Source organism: Amphiprion ocellaris, chromosome 6 (assembly GCF_022539595.1).
Source record: "Amphiprion ocellaris isolate individual 3 ecotype Okinawa chromosome 6, ASM2253959v1, whole genome shotgun sequence".
NCBI lineage: Eukaryota > Metazoa > Chordata > Actinopteri > Pomacentridae > Amphiprion > Amphiprion ocellaris.
Window position 1 is genome coordinate 30,661,335 of NC_072771.1, and position 20,640 is coordinate 30,681,974.

At 39.6% G+C, this 20,640-nt stretch overlaps 1 protein-coding gene across 2 annotated transcripts; it reads right to left on the reverse strand.

Annotated features, from left to right (window-relative positions):
* Nucleotides 1-71: 71 nt before the first annotated feature.
* On the reverse strand, nt 72-20,640 carry rnf122 (ring finger protein 122). 2 transcript variants are annotated; one of them, XM_023264420.3, is made up of 6 exons: nt 19,918-20,640; nt 11,905-12,061; nt 3,132-3,177; nt 3,002-3,043; nt 2,800-2,879; nt 72-1,820 (listed from the first exon to the last, which is right to left on the reverse strand). In XM_023264420.3, exons 1-6 carry the CDS (start codon nt 19,940-19,942, stop codon nt 1,706-1,708), a joined length of 465 nt encoding a protein of 154 aa, XP_023120188.1. In that variant the 5' UTR covers nt 19,943-20,640; the 3' UTR covers nt 72-1,705. The 2 variants fall into 2 exon arrangements, with proteins under 2 accessions (XP_023120188.1, XP_023120187.1); XM_023264419.3 differs by having other exon boundaries at nt 2,800-2,882.

Genomic DNA, 20,640 nt, shown 5'->3' on the forward strand with positions numbered 1-20,640 from the left:
TCTTAATACATTATTTCACCTGATGGTGGCACCACATACATGGCTGTCAAGAAATGATCAAGAGGCTGAGCAAACAGACAACTGTTTTTATTATTGTTCCAAGTTATTTACATCTGTTGAATTACAAAATGTGGAATGTGGCCAGAGTGAATGTTTCCTTTTCTCGTGTGCTGAAAATGCAACAGGATCAGCTTTCTTTTTTCATTTTTTTTTCTTTTCTTGGCACATGGACATTTAAATTACAGTGCAGGTGTCTGCTGGATCTGGACAATGTGCTTTGTGAGTTTTGTGCTCAATTTAGGCAGTGCTTTGCTTTCAGAATCAGTTTAACTGGAAAAAAAACTAACTACGAGTGAAGAATGTAAAACAGGATCACCGACAATGATGCCACAAAAATGTTGTGTATAAAAAAAGTGAGATTTAGTTCCTTTCCTGATTCATTCACTGCTGTTACTTCCTTCAGCTTCAAAATTTTGCAGACATAAATTCCCTACATCTGATAAACAAGCAACCTGCTGCCCTGCATCCACACCTTAGTCTACTATTTTAGAAGAACAGAGGCCTGAAAACCGCCTTTTTGTCTGTGTGTGTGTGTGTGTGTGTGTGTGTGTGTGTGTGTGTGTGTGAATTCAAAGTGCAATATCTAAATAAAAAACAAAAAAAACCCAACATATTTCAAAACAGTTACAGTGAGAGGCAGAATGTGTCAGTTCCTTCCATCTATATTAACACACAAAAAAAGTCATCCCAGTGGAAAAACAACAACTGGAGCATGTACAATCTGTAGAACGTCACGGTATCAGTGTACCGGTGGGCAGCAGGATGGATTTTAGGCATCATATCAAGAAAAACTGCGTTGACTTGATGAAGACGTTTCTGCATGTGGACGAGAGCCTGAGCTGCACCCCGTCAGTAACATGAATAATTTAAGTCCTACTGATGAGGCATGGACTTGTGTGACTTCAATTAAATCTTTTAAAATCCAGTTTACAGCAGTGTACCCTGTGTACGATATGTCCTTACTATTTATTCTCTTCAGCTTCAGACATTTTTTCTAATTCCTCTTCTGCCTGTTGTTTTTTCTAAAGAAAAAAAAGGCCCATGTGCTACTACCAGCAGGAAATGTAAGTGTGTGTATCTGAGGATTTGACTCAAATCTTCATGTCTGTAAGAACTTATCAGGTCATTATTTTAACACAGGAGCCTCGCTAATCTCCTCCAGAGTGGATATTATTTCTTGCCTGTGCCCACCGTCACACTCGTACACACTCAGAGGGGATCAGTGCTGCCCACAGAGCGCTGTCATCCCTCGACACTCATTTGTCCACGTCGCTGTGAAAAAATCGTCTCCTCCACTTCAGCGCTGCCATTAACCTCACTCTAGGCAGCAAGAGAAGATGTGAAGGAACGGGTGGAGAGGGGGATCTTGAAAGGAGAGTGGCGGAGTGATGTGTGGGTGGCTGAAGATAATCTCTCAGACACTACAAGTGCCGTGTTGCCATCATGGAGATTGTTGCTAAGCAACAGCATCCTTCAGAGTCTTCCTCCGGGTGGTAACTAGGTTACCCCAACTCATCATCATCGTGTTGTTGATTTGCTGATGTGTTTCTACAGCAAAAACAGTGTCCTTCCTCCTGTTGGTCACTAACTGGCTAGTTTTTGCCGGGCGCCGGCGTCCCCACTGGGGCTGGCGGGGGTCCGGAGGTTACACCAGTTCATCCAGCAGAGTCCCTATGCTGTGGTGCTGCTCCGGGGGGCCGGCTATGGGTTTGTTACACATGGGGCAGACACAGCGCACCTCCAGCCACTTTACCAAACACCTGAGCAGAAGAATACAGGCAGGAAAGACATGAGATGAAAAGCCACCAAAACTGGCATCACAGGATCATGACACCTACTCATTTTCTCACAGTGACGCACTTGTGACCCATGCATGAGTATGTGACAGCCCTGCGGGAGTCGCAAATTTATCTGCAAAATTATAAGCAGTAATCACTGTCGAAATGTGACGCTGCCACCATTTGCTATTTTTGTGTCAGCAGCGTTTTTACAGGAACTATTTCTTGGCTGGGTGCAGCTGTTTCCTGGAGTCTGTACTGGTCGACTCACAGTGATGACAAGACCAAGGAAAGTTAATGCGTCCTGGACGGGAATTAGTCTCCCCACACAATCCTCCATAAAACCCCAATGTGTCAGTTTGCTGCTTGACATTAAACTAAGCAGATGTTTTCATTTTTGAGCACCGGAGCTGCTGGTAATGAGATTCAGTTTGCTTTGGATGGAATCAGGCTGGTTACTTTCTCCAGTTTTTCCAGTCCTTATCCTAAAAAGCAGGTTTAGGTGTTTAGAAGACACTTCTTCAGTTCTGGAAGAGATTCTTCAAGGATAGCTGCTTTTTACTGAGCCTCTCCAGATATAAGACGACTGGGCTGCTGGCAAATGCACTTCCCAAAATGTCAAACTGTTCTTTTAAATAGGCCTCCTGCTTTTCAAAGTCCTCTCACACATGTTCAGAGACACAATACACCGATTTTAGACACCTTAAAAAATCACAAAACTGCTGTGCAAGTTCTGCCTGCTGTGCATGCTGGGAAGAAGTGCAGCCCTGACCCCTCCTCTCTGATCCTGAACACAAATACACCACAAGGAGACATGAATGAATGACAAACATGCAGCTGCCTGCAGCCTCGATGCCTTGTCTAACTTTTGATCACCGAACTTCAGATGGAACATTACTATTCTCATTTTAACAAGCCCAGGCAGGTGCGAAATGGCAAACAAGCGTGAAGCCCTACTCACTTCCTGTGGAAAGCATGTTGGCATGGCAACACTCCCAGCTCGTCTTTCACTTTGAAGTCCTCCAGACACACGGCGCACGTCTGCTGCGTGAGTGATAGACAGTCGGTCATTAGGTGAATTTAGCATGACTCAACAGTCTGAAGCATTTGCTGATAGCATGAACAGAAAACTGTGCAAATGTGCATGTATATCTCATTCTTACCCCATGAAGACTCAGCTTTTTTGGATCCCCTTTTAAAACTACCTGTAGGAGTAACAAAATATGAGACATAAGAGAAATTTCTTCTTATTGAAATCTTAAGTATGCTCCTAAATATTAACCCTAAACTTACCTCTCTGTATCCAAACCGCTCGCTCTGGGCTTGGTGTCGCAGTTTGCTGTGGACGAGCAAAGAAACAAATTAATAAATAGCTTGTACAATTTGTATAACATTCAACAAATCACACTGGGCGAGTACTTTTTCTCTAAAGAGATAAAAGAAGCATTCAGATGCTTTACGTCATCAGTAGCAGCACAGCATTCAAGGTTTTACCTCAGTGAAGGTCAGTGGTGGAAAATGCATTTAGTCAAGTGCTGAACTAAAATACAGTTTTGAGGTATTTTACTCGACCATTTTCTTTTTCTTTCTGTCTGATAGTTTTATATTTGTGCCATTTACTTCACTACATTCAACTGACAGCTATAGTTGTTAATGTGCAAATTCTGAACTTGCACACAAAACAGAATTTTCTTTGTTATGAACTACATAACATTGGCAAAGATTAGCTCCCCCTCAACCAAACACAAGATTAAAATCCTATTTACACATGATAGCATCATTATTGATAATCTAAAAATATAATGTATGATAGAATACTATTTATGTGTCTATTTCTAGCATAGAGAGAACTTTACCTGTGAGCTTAAGTACCATTTCCTACTAATGCTTCTGACCTTACATTTGTAACTGAGCATTTATACATTCTGGTTTTGCTTTTTATGGTATTTGGTTAAAAAATCTAAATACCAAAATGTACTTAAATCTGCAGTGAGCGATTTTGGCCACCGGGAGGCAGCAGAAACAAGAAGTAAAAATACAATACCAACACATTTCCGAATTTGTTGGCCAAAAGTGTCTTATTCACACAACAAGGAATCAAACAGCAGCATTAGCAATCATTGAGGTTATGGCCACCTGACAAATTTAATTAGAAAACTTATGAGGAACCATCTGCCTCTTTAGCTGCTAGATGCTGAGTTTTGTTCACGAACCACGTGCTAAATTTATCTTTTGTTTTGAGCTGGGCAGGTAAAGAGTAGATTTTTCAAATACTCATTGTAACTAAAACTATTTTTCATTCAATAAACCAAGCAACATGAACTGAGAGACGCTAAAAGCTCTGAGCATAACTGAAAAAAGCTGAAGCATTCGGAGATAATTCTCTGTGTGTTTGTCACTACAGCTTCCACAAAACAACCACAAGCAATGCTACAGAAGTATTCAGCAAAGTATTCTTAGAACATGACAAGCAAAATTACTCGCTATGCAGAATATGGCCAGTTTGAAGGTGTAATATTCTATATTATCAATATTATTACTGATGCACCAACATCCAGTCAGCATTTTAATGTCTGAAATGGACCTAAGCTACTTTGACTATTTAATATACTTCTGTGTAATTTAACTGCACTAATACATTTCATTATGTTTGGACAGTGACACAGTTTTCTTACTTTTCAGTTACTTTTGAGCCTGTGAAAATGGAGCAACTATTGACACAACATTTTGTCAAAATCCTTGAATGAGCTTGAAGTTTGCATTTTAATTGCATCTTGATGCTTCATTTTAAATCCACTGCAGTGCAAAGACAAGGCAATTGTTCCACTGTTCAAATACCTTTTACATTTACATTGATCATACAACTGATTGATAAATACAGTGAATAAAAAGCTACAATAATTGCCTCTAATTAGCAGAAAAGGTATATAATATTTGAATCACTGTAGGTTCCACCCCTTTCCACTTGATAATTAAGAGGAATCTGACGACTTCAGCAGCAGGTTGTTGGACACACACCACAGTTTCAATTTGTCTGGTTTAATTATGGGACAGTGTGTAACTGCAGGTTTCACTTTGATAATTTACTGTCACAAATCCATGGAGAAATACATGTTCCCCCGCAAGCGCACACAGGCTTTGTTCACAAGCTTAAGCAATCATGTAACTACACATAAAATGCACACGCTGATGCACACACACACACACACACACAAACACACACACACACACACACACAGCTAATGAGTACGCTGCCTCTTTGAATCCCTGCACCGCCTCCAAAACCAACAATGGAGAGGAGATCTTTATCACTTGGCGAGCCTCGTCTGTGCAGGCGGTTATTTTTGGCCTCTTGTTTTTACGTAACTAAACTTAGAATGTCTATCACTGTCTGTAATTTGGGGCCTGAACCTAAATGCAGCGTCTGAGATGAAAGGTGAATGTTTGTTTGTGATCAGATCCTCCTCAAAAATAACGGTAAAATATGTCTCCGTGAGTCAGCGCTTAAAAGTGAGGAAATGACAGTTATTCGCTGTTTTTGTCATTTGGTTTATTGTTTACGCTGATTGCTGCTAACAGCCTCCCATGTGAACAATGTGAGGATACAAGTTGTGCATGTGTTGAGGTTTCCCATGCCTGAAGAATGATGTGAAGTAGGTGAAAGGGGGGGCATGACGGAGATTTTCGGTGCTTCACTTCAGCTCTTGTGCAAGAAGTGGTCGGCAAGAACAGAAAATCCTCTTGGCAAACCTTGAGTAGCTTCCTAAATACTGTAGATTCCACTTTATTCTACGTTTGAGCACGAGACCTGTGGTTAATGGCGTTATCAAAGCCAGTATTTTCCTACAAATTAGCATTCTACATCTTGGAAAACATCTGTGCTCCCCAGCCATGCCTTTGAAATCTGGCACTAAAAAGCCTCTGTGTGTGTCTCAGTGAAGTCTCTCCTAAAAACTGGAGCACTAACAAGTGCTTGATTAATTAAATGATGAGTGTAAATGTATTCAGAGCACTGTTTTGATAAGAAACACGTTTGAATGATTTTATAAGCACAAATTGACAAGAAAATTGTAAGTTCTTGCTTCTCAGCTGAGGATTTGCTGCTTTACTTTGTCTTATATGCTAACTGATACAACTGAGCTGCTCCAAGGAACAGTACAGGAGGTCATTCCTCTCCACAGCAATAAGACTTATCAATACGTCTGCGTCTGGCAGATCAAAAAAGGACGTTATCACTTTGCCTACTGATGAAACCACTTTACATATTGGACACTTTACATTCTAAACATCATTCATTATATTATTCACTACTTATCTCATTTGCACATTTCTGTATCACTCTTGCACATTTGGTTGATTATTTCTATATTATATTTTCTATATTTCCAAAAATATGCTGAGATTAATTGATTATACTAAATTTGCCCGTAAGTGTGATTGTTTGTCCTGTTTTAAGTTACTGTATTGTTTTTAAGTTATTTTCTTGTTTTTTTAACTTGTTTTTTTTTTTTTTAAATTTTGGGCTGTTGTAAAGGGCTATACAAATAAACTTTGATTGACTGATATTTTTATCTTATTTTATTGTATTTTACCTTCACTTTATACCCCACCCTAATATTCTGTGTTGTCTTATTGTTTACCTCTTCACTGAATATCCATGCTGCTGTAACAACTGAATTTCCCTCCAGGGATTAATAAAATCAGTCTAAGTCGAAACTTTAGGATTCGGAGTATATGTCCAATTATAGTGTGGATTCTTTACAATTAACAGACACGTTTTAAACAAAATAATGGATTAAATGACCAAGAAAAAAGTAACTGTCAGATTAACCATTGCAAAATTAGTTGCAAATAAATATTTATCACTCCTTTCCACTATGGGAACTTAATGAACTGTAGCTTCCTCAAACCTTTTGAGAGCTTCTGCTTTTCCTCCTACTGTACAAAGTAGGAAGGATTGAACTTATCGTAAGTCACAGAAAAGGAGACAGTGGGGATGATCCCTTAATGTAAAAACTCCTCATCTATGTACAAACAGAAGTGAAATACTGTAGTTATGCTGTCGTGCTTTTTTGCTTCACAGGGCTGCCTTCTGCAGGGTAACAAGCCCACAACTTGCCTCCAAAGCAAGTGGAGAGCATGAAAGCAAAAGCAGAACTCAGGACAAGAATAATGGAGAAAAAAACCTATTAGTCTGGCGATGGTTCTAGTTTCTGGAGGTTGAAACCCTGGCAGTGAAAGTCTCAGTGCCGGCCGACTTGTGCTCTTTACTGTAGAATGAATAGCCTGATATTCCTGCATTTCTCCAGCTCTGCTTGTCTCATAAAATCTAACATTTTTTTATCATTTGTAAGTCTAGATTGTCAGCCAAACACACCCATGATCTAGACATTTTGCTCTTTTATTGAGTAATTTGTCTGCATGAATTGTATTTTGTGTTTTCTTGAGTTATATGTTATGAATTCAATTTATAGAAAAGTTAATTAGTACCTCTCTTTTAGAGCTAAGCTTGCTGGGTAATTTTCTTGATGTCTAACATGCTGACAGTCAGACTCTTCTTATATTTTTAATTCAAATTACAAAACCAAACACTTCAGTCATCATTTGATTGTCTACTCAATCACCTTGTACTAGTTTTAATACAACACCAACCACTGATATGGAGCCTGAGTGGCCACTTGAGTAATCAGAAACCCCTCATCCTTGTTCTTTTTGTTATTATAATTAAGGGTTAAATTGATTAATAAAAAAACATCAATTTTAATAAATGAAACTTGCAGTAGACAGATAATCAAATATGCCAATCAAGTATTCCATTTCCTTATTCTGCATTCAAATAGTAAGTAATAAAAATGATAAAGTAATTAACCTCTTGACACCTGAAATTATTTACAATTAAATTTTAAAAAAATGTTTTTGCTTTCCAGCTGATGCTAAAATAAGTGGAGATTGTTAATTTGTGAAATTATGTTAGCACATGAATAAAAGTGTGAGTTTTCATAGAAAACATGAAATTGGCTGGGTGACCCCAAACTTTTGAACGGTATCAAAAAAATGATTTCAGCAGTCCCATTGTAGCTTTTGAATAAACAGTCTTTTCATTCAGCCTTTTAGGGTTTGCAGAGGCAGTTTTTAAAGGTTCTGCAGCTTTATTGAGAAAGACAAAATTTTTACTTTGCAGATTTAACCGACTTAAAAGGATGTCTCTCCTGATAAGCTGCTGACTGTGTTTCTCTCTTCACATGCGTCTGACCTCCAGCCTGCCCTTTCTGCTGCTATTCTGAATTAACTGTCACTTTTTCTAAACTCTGCCAGCCCTCCAGTTTTCTGTGGTTCAGATAACATGTTTCCAGCCTCACAGTGCTCCAGGAGATTTAGAAAAGAAGAATTTGTCATCTTATAAACTGCTGTTAGAGTCACAGTTCAGATGTAAAGCTTTGCTGTGTCCAAAAATCCACTCTGCTGTATTATAGTGAACAACAGTGTTAAGCTTTTAAAGGTTGCCTGCAGCTGTTTCCTCCTTTGAATTTTGGACCGTTTTGGGATTTCTTAGTGAATTGAATAAGTCAGTAATTTAAAATGGGGGAAGTCACTTTGATCGCTTCATATCCCTGCTTGTCCCTGCACCTTCTGGACTCTCAAAATATCCCTCAGACAAGCTGCTACTGAATATAAAACCCTTGACTGTTGGAGCAGATCGGGGCGTAATTAATGATGGGATATTTTTAGCGTGTCCTGGTGGCACCTTCTATGTATTTTCACTCTTTGCAGGTGCTGCTGTGTACATCCCAGCTTCGTGCCAAGAGCAGCATCTGTTAGAATGTGAAATAGCTGTAAGATATTAGTGTATTTTAGCAGGAATGATTAAAGGAGGAATCCAAACATAGACAAACAGAGTCAGACACCAACACTGAGAGACTGAGCCTCCCTGAGAGACATAACATGAAGCCGGCCCCCAACAGAGAATGGCATTCATCACTCAGTATTCATCTGGTGAATCACCCAGTCTATAAATGAATTCACAATCACACTCCTACCCAAGACTACCTTCGGCATGTTAATGGAGCCAAAGGAAGTGACTCACTGGTTATGATTCACAGGCGAGCACTTTAAGGGAAACAGGAACGACCTGAGCTTTTTCTGACAGAACTGATGGTTGATTTTGTGGCAACCGCCGACCAAACCAAACACTTAGGATTACACGTGTGTGATTTCAACACTACAACATGCTGTCTGACAATCAAAGATACATGCTGACACTTGCTTTGTCAGTAGTTTATACCAACTGCTCCAATTTTCCCCATGACGATGTTAAAAATATCACTCAAAATTCTCAACGGATGCTTGAACATTCAGGTTTCTTGGAGAGCTGAGACACAGCAATCTATGGTTTCTTAAAATAAGCATTATCCCCAAATATTGTCTATAGTTCATTAAAATTATTTGTCATCTGACGTCCATCACCAGATGGAGTTTGCACAGTTGTCACGTAATCGTACATGTTCAAAATTCATGTTTTTGTCCATTAAGTTCACCACAAGTCCATTTAGAGACTGTTTTGAAACTTTTTACCCATGAGTCAGTTTGACTTTGTGTTTTTTCTTAAGCCAACATGACCAGCATCCAAAATAACTTCCTTATTTACTCATTCATTACTCTGTGTATCTTGGATATTCAGCTGTTTACTGTATATTAAGCAGAAAATTGAGTTTGCTGGCAGTAATCAGCATCACTTTGCATCATAAGTGACTCCTTTACGAAACATATTACAGATGTGGGCACTGCAATCTTGCACAATGGACGTCATTTGCAACCAAAGTCTACACAGTTGCAACTTTCAATCTCTATTTTTATGTTTTAACTGCAGTAAGAGGTTCATTAAGTCAATGATACTGTCATGCTTTTCACTAGAATTCAATTAAATCCAAATTATAGAAAGAGTTGGAGCTGCACAGGAGAAATTTGCACCAACGTGAGCCAAAACGTGCTTCATACATGTTGGGTACCATGATATCCACATACATATGTAGTCTGACATTTCCCTTTGTGCTTTCTATTTTCCAGACAGCATGCTGACCCAGTGTGGGTCCAGCAGACAGACGCTCGTTTCTAAAACTGTTTGGCATTTTGATTACATGTTAGACAGTGATTCAAAATCATATGAGTCCAAAAATAGCACACCACATTATGAGATATCGGGTAGTTTTCCAAATTCAGATGCTGAGTCAAAGAAAGCTCAAGATCAAAAACAAACCGTCCTGCAGGTGTTGTCGTTTCCTGATGAGGTTTTGTATGCCGCAGACCTTCATGTGCCATGATTGTGTTCGCTCCCACTGTGTGCTATTCAGGCCGTGTTTATTCTGAGCAGAGTTTCTCTGCAGTTTTCCTCACTGCTGTCCTCACACATTGTGGCAGGCAGTTTCCTGTTGCCTCATATCCCTTCCTTCAGACACAAACGTCCCCTCGGCTCATCGGGGAGTTCCCAGTCAACAGCAGGAGAGGTCACCCTGTTCCTCTTTTTTTTCCTACCTCCGTCCCTCCCTCACTGTGTTTATGTTCTGCACACAAACACAGAGTCCCTCTGTGGAGAGTGTTTTAAAATGTCAATGTCAAAGTCAGTGCACTTGCAAAATTTGTTCCAGATGTTCGTGAACCACAGAGGATGAACTGCAGGCTTTGTCGATCCCCCGACTTTTCCTGCAGCTTAATAATGCAGTCCACATATGTGAAATCTCTTAACAGCCACTGAATGGATCAGCATCTCTTCTTCTACTGTCATGTCTAAAATTTTTACTTTATAGCAAACAGCTGAACATTACAGCTGTTAATCGGCCTGTTAAGACTGTCAGCGTGGAGGAGTTTTAATCATATGCAGATTACATAGTTGCAGGACTACTGAACAGACAGAATAGAAAGTGGGTAACACCTGCACACTGACTCCAAAACCAGGTTGAAATTTAATTCACATTTGATGGATCATTGTCAGGTCATAATATTGCTGATGTGCCATCTTTTCCCTTCCACTGTTTGAGATGTACTTTTTTAGATTAAGTGTGTTGAATAATTGTTGTGTAATTTGAGATTTTTTACCACCAAAGGCAGGTTCACTAATTACCCCCATCTGCCAGCCTACTATATTAAATTTTGAATTGTGGCTTTGTGTGTTCGTGTAATTCTCTTGAGATTGTCTTTATGAGTCTGTCAGCATGTTGGAGTAAATATAAAAGTCTATCTCCAGTTGACTGAACCCATAAAAACTCATCTCTGTGTACCTATTTAATTTTTTTTTTCCATGCAAATAACCTCTTCCTGTCATAAAATAGCTAGATGAAACTCTACAGTGTTGCTTTCTTTAGAATGTGCGGATCTATGAAGTCCCTGCCTTTCTACACCCAACCCTCCACCATTTGCTGCAGCTCGAGCACACCAGCTCACCTACTGCTCTGCTGAACACTGTAAAACTGCTCAGCACTACACAATGGCAAGTTCTAATATTGGAATGATGCAGCCATAAATGTTCATAGCAGATTCTGAAGAAGAACAATGATAAAGAGAGTCCCACCCTGCAAGTTCACAGGAATGGTTCCTTTGATTTGCTACATAATAAACTCTGGAAGTCTGTATCTGTGTTTTTGTCATCGTAAATTACAGTTTCAAAAGGGAAATGCACAGCCATGACTGCTTATTTCCCTCATCATATGTCTTCTAGCATACAAAAAAAACCCTGTATGGAGTTTTTTAACTTTCTAAAATGAAAACAACCACACTGAAACCTTTTAGAGGAATCCAGTCACAGACAAACTTGAGTTACAGACATGATGCAACCTCAGTCTAACCCAACTACAAGTCGTTTTCTGCAAGTTTGAGCTTATCTGCTTCTGTAGCTGAGTGCACTTTGCAAACTGGAATAAGGTGGAGCAAACCCGGCAGATGCTAACTGCTATCCTGGAAAATTAACTGAAACCTGTTTAGCAACAAAGTGCATGATCTATATGTCATGTTCTCACATTGCCTTCTCACATATTCCTAGTGTTATCTGCATGTTGCTGTTTCTGTTGCCTCTCACCTGATGAAATAACAGCAGAAGATGAGGCTCAGGATGAAGACGAAGATGCCTGTCCCGAAGATGACCATGTAGATGTTGAGGGGCAGATCCTGGAAGGTGATGGGTGGCATGGTGCACGACTTGTTGGAGTAAACCAGTCCCAGACCACAGAAGCACCCTAAACACAGACAGATAGAAGGTTCAAAGATACACTTACAGGATAAGTACAGCAGGAGATTCAAGGTTCAACAGTAGCCAGAAAAGCCAAAAAAGAATGAAGGCTTGACAGCGCCACACACACAACTATGCCTCAAAACACAACTGAATGTACGCACATTTCTTTTTAAAAGTACTCGACTATTCATGGGCAGCTGAGAGTCAGACCTGCAGCTGTGTCTGCCTCTAATGGAAGCCAGAAACTGAGGCTTTAAACACAATATGCACAGACACAAAAGGCTAAGGGGAAGGGTTAGAGCAAGACAGCCACTGCATTTCACTGTGATGGGAAATGAGTCCTTTTTAGTGTACTTAAACATGTAAAACAGTCTTAATGCGGTATCCAAGCAACGTGGCTGATTCTCCTAACACACTTCTTTGTCTGATATTAATGTGAGTGACTGAAGCAGACAGCTGAGAAGGTAACAGATACACATGAAAGGATTATATTTTCTCAAGCCGTGTTATGTGGAATTGAAATTAAATATTTTTAAAGACACTGGTGAAATCTGGTTTGTGAGTTTTAAGCCTTAAAGCACTCACACTCTGAGAGTCAGTGAGTGTAGTTTGATGAAAATGGCAGCATATTTTTATATTATTATATCTGTATTCTTGTACTGGAAGGGAAATCGTCCACATGCAATACCTCTGGCTATAGAAATAGAGCAAAGATGCTGCCCTCACATGTTCTATTGTCTTGAACTGAGTACTTTTGGAGGAACACTGCAGCACGGTCCAATCAAAACAGATGATATTCCCATCAGAGGTGCCCTCCTTTGTCCAGCCATCTTGTTTTTATGCTACACTCCTGTGCGTGTTTGCGTTGCCATGAAATAGATCACCACTGCAGCGCTGCTTTCTGCAGGCCAGGGTTACAGAGGTGGAGGAACAAATGTGGCATGACATTGGACAGGTTGTTGAAAGTGTGAAGTTTACAGTATATGATGGGGTGTGTTTATTATCATTTATTTCATGGCTGGCGATTTTTGTTTGTGATTAGTTGGAAGGAGTGGATAATTTATTTATTTGTTAACCCCAAAACCTGTCGACAGGTTTGAAATTCATGCTGTCTTTAAAAAATTCCCTAAATTGCAACATTTATCAGATCTGTCATCTGTGATGTGTAGCCTTTTTGGAAGACGTGACCAAATCTAAGCTTAAAATGGCAGAATTTTGTTCAAATATTTATCCCCTATTATCCTTCATTCTACATGTCTCATTTAAAAATTTGCCTAAAACAAATCGTTGGTATTTTCCATATGCTGTACAAAACAAAAAATTACCCACTTCACAAACAAGAAGTCATGAATGGCTCAGCTGTGACCAACAATTGTGAGAAAAAGTCAGGGACTTCCCAGCTGAACTGCAGTAAAAATTTCCTTGACAAGGTTTGCTGCCCTGTACCTGTTTAGCTAGAGGTAGCAGAGAACTGTATTTTACATTTAAACCACAAGACACAAAATCAAAATTCACTATTTGTCTAAATTACTGGTGTTCATCTGATAACTAATTTAAACAGATGGTAAATAACGTCGTCATCCATTAACGACATGGAGAGTACAACTTGTCTCACATTAATCTTGCAGAAGTAACCTAAAATTCCCAGACTGTGAGGCAAATGAAAGTAGACAGTGTCGAATCAGACAGAATGAGACAAAGAGAGCGCACTTGTGTTTTGTGTCTGTGTGAGTAATGACAAGTCAGTATCTGCATGTGAGAGAGGACTTTGTGAGATTGGGGTCACGCTAACCCTGTGAGTGATAGTGAATCAGAGCTAGCGCAGCTGACACAAGCTTCTATAGATTAGAATGGTAACAAGACAGATGGCAGGTTTTTATTTTGAAAAACTACAGACACAGTGTGACAATCAACGAAATCAGCTTGTGTATTGTTTTACAGAGAGCTCCAGACTCTTGCCCTTCTAGAGACACAGCAGTAAACGTATCGTAGGAACAAACTGTACCACGTCAAACTGCACAGTTAAAAGCTTCACCTGAAGTGAATTCACCACCCACTCGTTTCTTCTCTAAGCTGCCTGGACTAGTAGGTGTGAATGTGTTGTCTATGTTTACTAGTTCTGAGATGGACCTGCAAAGTGAGCAACATGTGGAGGACGAATGGACAAATGAGATGGATAGTAAATGGACATAATAAAGAATGGAAGGATAAAGAAACAAAACCATTGGATGGATGGTAGGACAAAGAGATTGGTAGCTGGACAGAGCGATGGATGCATAGATGATAGATGGATGGATGGATGTGGATTAATAGATGTAGCTGGTTGGATTAATGAGTGTGTAAATGATGGGATGAATAGATGGACAGATGTATGGATGTAAGGATGATTGAGAGATGGATGGATGGATGGATGGATGGACATAAACTGACATAAATGATGGACTGAAGATGGATGAATGGTTGATTAAATGGTTGGTCAGATGGACGGAGTGAAGGATGGATGATAACCTAGATAGGTGGAAGGACATATAAATGGACTGATGGATGGACAAACAAACAGATGTATGGATTAATGAAGACATGGTTGAACAGACAGCTGGATGAAGACCTTTACCAGTTTCATCCCACTGTGATTTGTATTGTTTTCTTGAGGCACAGTGCGTTTTTTTTGTTGTTTTTTTAAATCGATGCTGGTATTTCTAGTCACTGCTGCAGCCAAAATAACAGGTTGACATTTCTATCTGACACTTCTCCCGCCTCAGAGTGGAAACTGCAGTATGAGAAGATCGATAATTCCCGCCTCTTGATTCCATGAGTGCAGATTCTCCATTAGTCAAGAGTCGTCGATGGCCGAACGTTCAAGTTCCACCACTTCAGAGAGAGGCCATTATTACCAGAGATGAAAAAGTCTAAGCTTCAATCAACAACGTCAACATGAGCACGTAAATAAAACACCAATAGGCAGAGCTGCAGCCGGGACTTGATTAAAATTGAATCAAAACTGAGCCACCAGCCAAAATCTGTAAAATTGCACACAACATTCAGGGAACAACAATTATTCAATTACATCTTCTGTGAAAACCTGTAAAAATAGCCCTACAATGTGGTTGAAATGTCATGTCAAAGCCCTTTCTGCACAGTCTGAACAGCCTAAAGAGGTCAAAACTCCAACAACACTAAGCATAGCATAAATTCAGTGTTGGAAAGGAACCAAGCATTTTTAATTAGTTGCTCTACTCCAGTATTTAAACTTATAAGGTTATAAAATACATTGGTTTGGGTTTGATCTTTTGCAATAAACCAGTTGCTAGTTGAGGCCCTTTGTCACATTTCCAATATCTGAACAGATGAGAAACAGTGATTTTCTAGTTTAAATGTGTTGGATCACTTAAGTCAAATAACAAACAGGTAACATTACCCAACATTTTGCAAAAATGCACAAGAAAAGTGGACAAAATGAACAGAAATTTTAGTAACACAGCTTCCTTTTTCTTCTCTTCCCTTTCATTTATCATCGAATGACCAGTCTGTTTTGGTTTGTGACCCTTTGGAGGCACCTGACCTCTAGGTTGAAAGCTACAGCCCAACTGATAATGGATTTTTTTAAGCTAATACCAGTAATTATAGTTGATAGTGTAAAAACATCTACACAACCCTTACCCATACAAAGGCATCTTTTTTGCCTTCAAATTGTTCATTTTTTGTCTTTTTAAAATAGTTTTGGACAAGAAATGTGGTCAAAAGCACGTTTCTTGCATCTTGCAATGAAGTAATTAAAACTCACTTCATCTGCAACACCTAAATTTCAGTAAAACACAGAAGGAAAAGTACTAAAAAAAAATCTAATGATGTAATATTATAATGTGAGTCACAGGGGCCAATTTTCTGCAGAATGACTTTGATACTTTAAGCGCAGCTTTTTGATTATACTCCTGCACTTCTGTTCAAGTAGATTTTAAAATGAAAGGCTTTTACTCTCACATTTTTTAATAATCCAAGTGCTGTTGGAGTTTCGGCTTCTTCAGACTATTTCTCTTCCTCATAAGGAATATGGAAGTAGGCGATACCGTGCCAGATAATCCATCGCCTTACCTGAAACAGTCAAATGATTAGATATTTTGTCAAAATCAGCCAAACACGTGTGGCATGTGCATTTTCATATCATATAAATTCCTTTTTGTGCCATTAGATCCTCTGCATTCCCAGAATATCACTGAGGATGTGATCTATGTGTCCGCACTCGCAGTTGGACACACGTGAGGATGTGAACATGCAAACAAACAGTCAAGTTGACCTAATTTTCTCCATCATCTCTTGCATGTGTCAAACAATCTGCTTCACAAAGATCATCCGCAGACAAAGAGGCGCATACAGCGACAAAGGGGGGAGTTTATGTCTGTTCCCGTATTCATGTCACTGCACAGCTGATGGCACACATCACCTGTGAAGCTGCTGCCGACTCCAAATCTGGGTCATTTGTATTCAAGTCATTGTGTACGTTTGTCATGTCTGTATGGATGGGCACACATTTTCCTCCCTCGCATTCATATGCATGGAAAGCAGACGGCTATATGTGAAATTTTGCTTTGGGTGGAGCCTTGCATGACCACTGACCTATATATTGGCGCTCTCGTGAGGCGCCCCGTTGCCATGGCGCCAAGAGTAGCAGATGCAGGGAAAAAGGATGAAAGCTCGCTAGAGAAAGTTCTCATTTTGAGGACAGAGAAAATCTGAGTCAGACAGATTCTAGTGTTGTTGTTTCAGGAAAAAAAAAAGGCAGGAAAATCCCGCCATGATGCGACGGAGCTGTAAAATACCTCGATTATGGCAGCTTCTCTGACAGCTCCTATGAGATGCCTGGTGGGGTTTTGTCCTGTATACGCCACCTTCACACAAAGCGGCTTCGGCTGCTGCTGCTTGCACTAAAGACAGAGCTTCCCATCAAATATTCAGCAGTTCACATGGGGGGGAAACACTCAGGCCTGCTTGCGATGGCTGCTGCTGTTTTCAACGAGAAAGTAGGTTGGGCCCAAAACCCAACATCACATGCATGAAAGCGCTACATGTGTCATGCACAGAGCTGAGCAGACGCTGAGCCGTGGCTGCCTGATACCGCTTCAGTTTTCCAGCAGAATGTCACTCTTTGATACTGTGTATGTGTGTGTGTCTGTGTGTGTTTCCCCCCGTGAATAGCAGGGGAGCTTGAGCAGCACAAAGGCAGTAATTGTTCATGTCTGAACACCACCAACAGTCCACCGAGGAGGCTGCCGGAGCTGTTGCATTCAACACAGGCAAAGTCAGGGGGGAAAAAACACCACCAATCCATCATCTGCACCAGGTCTCACTGTGACAATGAGGCACTGACACACCATTTCACCGCAATGAAGGGGCTCATTTTGTTCAAGTACGATTGATGCTCCTCCGGACGCAAACAGCGGCCTTAGACAAGACAGAAGTTGTTCAGACTTTTAACCTTTTCGAAGATAATTGCTTGAAGCCGAGATGAGTGTGAGTGAGAGACTACAGATAGAGTAAATCAGAGTAAACAAGATTACACAGAGAGGCAAAATGTTACACACATCGCACAATGGCCGGCCTTGTGTGGCTCAATGGGGATCACTTTAGATGAAAATAAAAGATCCTATTGATCAAGGAGTCTCTTATTCTCTTCCTGAGTAAAAAAAATAAAAAAAATAAAAAATTGATTGGCATTTAGATTTTAAAATAAAACACAGCTAACAGGTGGGTAAGATTTTAATTTAAATCTCTCTATTTAGCATTTATAAGCAGTATATAAACATTTAAAGCATGATTTATAACACACTTTAACCTACAGGGCTGCAAATCATCATTATTGATGTTGTTCTTGATCGATTGTTGTGCCTATGAAATGTCAAAGAATCATGAAAAATACCCCACAGCCATAGGTGCTATATTCAATTAGCTTGTCTTATTATGCAGCAGTCCAAAGATAATCAGGCTATTGTCATATAAGACAAATGCAAGATTCAAATCCTCATATTCACCTATATTTTCTGGAAAACATATATCTACAATATGATCTAAATATAGTGTCAAAATCTTTTCTACACGGCTGCTTCTTTTGGTTTTCACCTGAAAGGAGTCTGAAGAGGTTAAAACTCCAACTGCATTAAAAGCACAGTATGAAAACCAGCAAAGTACATTTAGTCAGCTGCTCTGATTAAGTTTTTAAAATTCTAAGTGAATAATAATGGCCTTGTGTTTCTCAAGTGGAATCACTTTAGATGAAAATAAAAGATTCTACCAATCAATGAGTCTCTTGTTCTTTCAATCAATAAAAGAACACTGACTGACATTTAGATAATTGTTGTTTTAAACTAAAACACAACTAACATGTGGCCACTATTTTACATTCTTTAGTCTTTTCAAGCACTATACAGAACATTTACAACATGATTAGTTACATATTCTAACCTACAGGGCTGCAAATAATCATTCTTTATCACATTCTTGATCAACTGTTGTGCCTATAAAACGTCAGAGAAAGGTGAAAAATATCCCACAGCCATAGGAACAATATTCAAATACCTTGCCTCAGTATGCAACAGTATAATGCTAATCCATTTACTATAATTAATAACAAATGCAAGATTCAAATCTCACCACTTGCTTAGAGTTGCTGCAAAACCTATATCCCTACAACATCATGTCAAGGCCTGTTTAACACATCTGCTCTTCTTTTTTCTGCATTAAAACAGTCTGAAGAGGTCAAAACTCCATCAGCACCAAGCACAGGCCAAAGACCAGCATTGGAAAGTAACTGAATACTGTTACTCAGGTGCTCGACTACAACATTTAAACTATAGGATTATAAAATGCATCGCCCGGAGAAGCAAACACATCACAATGACTGGCCTTGTGTGACTCAGTTGCAATCACTTGAAATGAAAATAAGGGATTCTGTTGATCGAGGAGTCTGAGATTCTTCTATTCAATAAAAACAATTGACTTACATTCAGATAATTGATGCTTTACATGAAAATACAACTAACAAGTGGGCAACACGTTAACTTAAGTTGCGCTCTTTAGCATTTATAAGCAGCATACAAAACATTTAACACATGATTTAAAACACACTGTAATCTACAGAACAGCAAATAACCATTATTTATTATATTCTTGATTAATTGTAAGAGAATTGTGGAAAAATACCTCAATTTACTGTCATATATGACACCTACAAGATAGAAATCTATACATTTGGAAAAGCTAGAATCAGGTAATATGCAGCATTTTGCCTTGAAACACTTATTAAAACTGTTCCTGATTAATTTCCTATTGACTGAGCAGGCTAATCAATTAGGAAGCAGCTCTAATAATGTAGTTATAAGCAGATATAAGAGCATTCTAACTATTTCTAACTATGCAGTGTTTGTCAGAAATATTTTACATTACTGTAACTGTGTTTTTCTATACTGGCACTCATTTCTGTGAACTTCCACTTGTGGGTTCTCACATGAGGAAGTACAGTTGCTGACAAATTTATTTAAAAAAAAAAAACACGTATATACACTTATTTATACACATTATGGTGTGTTACAAACCACTTAAATGCTGCTTATAAATCATAAATGTGGGAGGTGTAAATGAATAATAAGCTACTGTTAAGCACAAATGAAGCAACACATGCATCTTAACGGGAGTAATTCTCTTCAGTAAGGAGCACAACAACTTTTCTCTCAATGGAAATGCTTAAATTTAGAAAACACTGGTGTGCTTCCCATCCTGGATTTTAATCTTGGTTGAAGTGGCTGTATTGCACATTATCTCGCAGAGGCCTAACAAACACAGCTCCCACAGTAGAAAATGACTGCTCACCGTTACACCACTGAAACGGGTGCATCAATGCACCAGAGGGAGTCCTTGCCGGCGGGATCCGATTCGTGTTTACCAACAAGCCGCAGCCGCCTGAGCCGATGGATGACCGCAGCGGAGCGCACCAGCGGAGCCGCAGACTGAGTGCCAGCTGTGTGAAAGGTGAGCCACACAAAGGCACCTGTAAAGAGGTCGTAAAAGACAATGAAAATGAAGATGAAGGGCGGTTTTTTTGTTGTTGTTGTTTTTGGATTTCGTTTTCTAGCTGGAGCTGCAGCAGGTTTATGTCACATTGTGTGCGTCCTGGTTCATGTCCGCTGAGCCAAAAAGCAGAAACGGTGCCGTGGATCTTCCCTCGCTGCTGCTCTCTGAGGCTGCTCTGACTGTCTTATTATTAATAGACGGCATGACACTGACCCAGCAGCAGCATCTGTGTGAGAGGGGAAAAACTAGAACACTGGCTCGATTTTCTGCTGCTCCCGCCCCCCGACAGACGCTACTGACGGCTGGACGGACCAATCCGCTGCGCCCGGCTGTCGGTGCGCACAGTGACGGTCCGGCTGCGTGTGTTTCCTGCTGCTGATCATCACGTCCAGCTTATCAATGCATGAATGTTTTACAGGCTAATTATAAAAGGAACGCCTCAGAAAGAAAAATATAAATACAGTATGCTACTGTTGTCCTCTAAAATGATAAATATAATAACTTTGTTTTATATAGCACCTT

What these genes read in the sequence shown, in the direction of transcription:
- rnf122 (XM_023264419.3), bottom strand. Translation starts at nt 19,942, where the DNA reads ATGCACCCGTTTCAGTGGTGTAACG. An exon ending in CCCGTTTCAGTGGTGTAACG is followed by an intron (nt 12,062 to 19,917) that starts GTGAGCAGTCAT and finishes GTCTGTGTTTAG; the next exon opens with GGTGCTTCTGTGGTCTGGGA. An exon ending in AAAAGCTGAGTCTTCATGGG is followed by an intron (nt 2,883 to 3,001) that starts GTAAGAATGAGA and finishes TCACTCACGCAG; the next exon opens with CAGACGTGCGCCGTGTGTCT.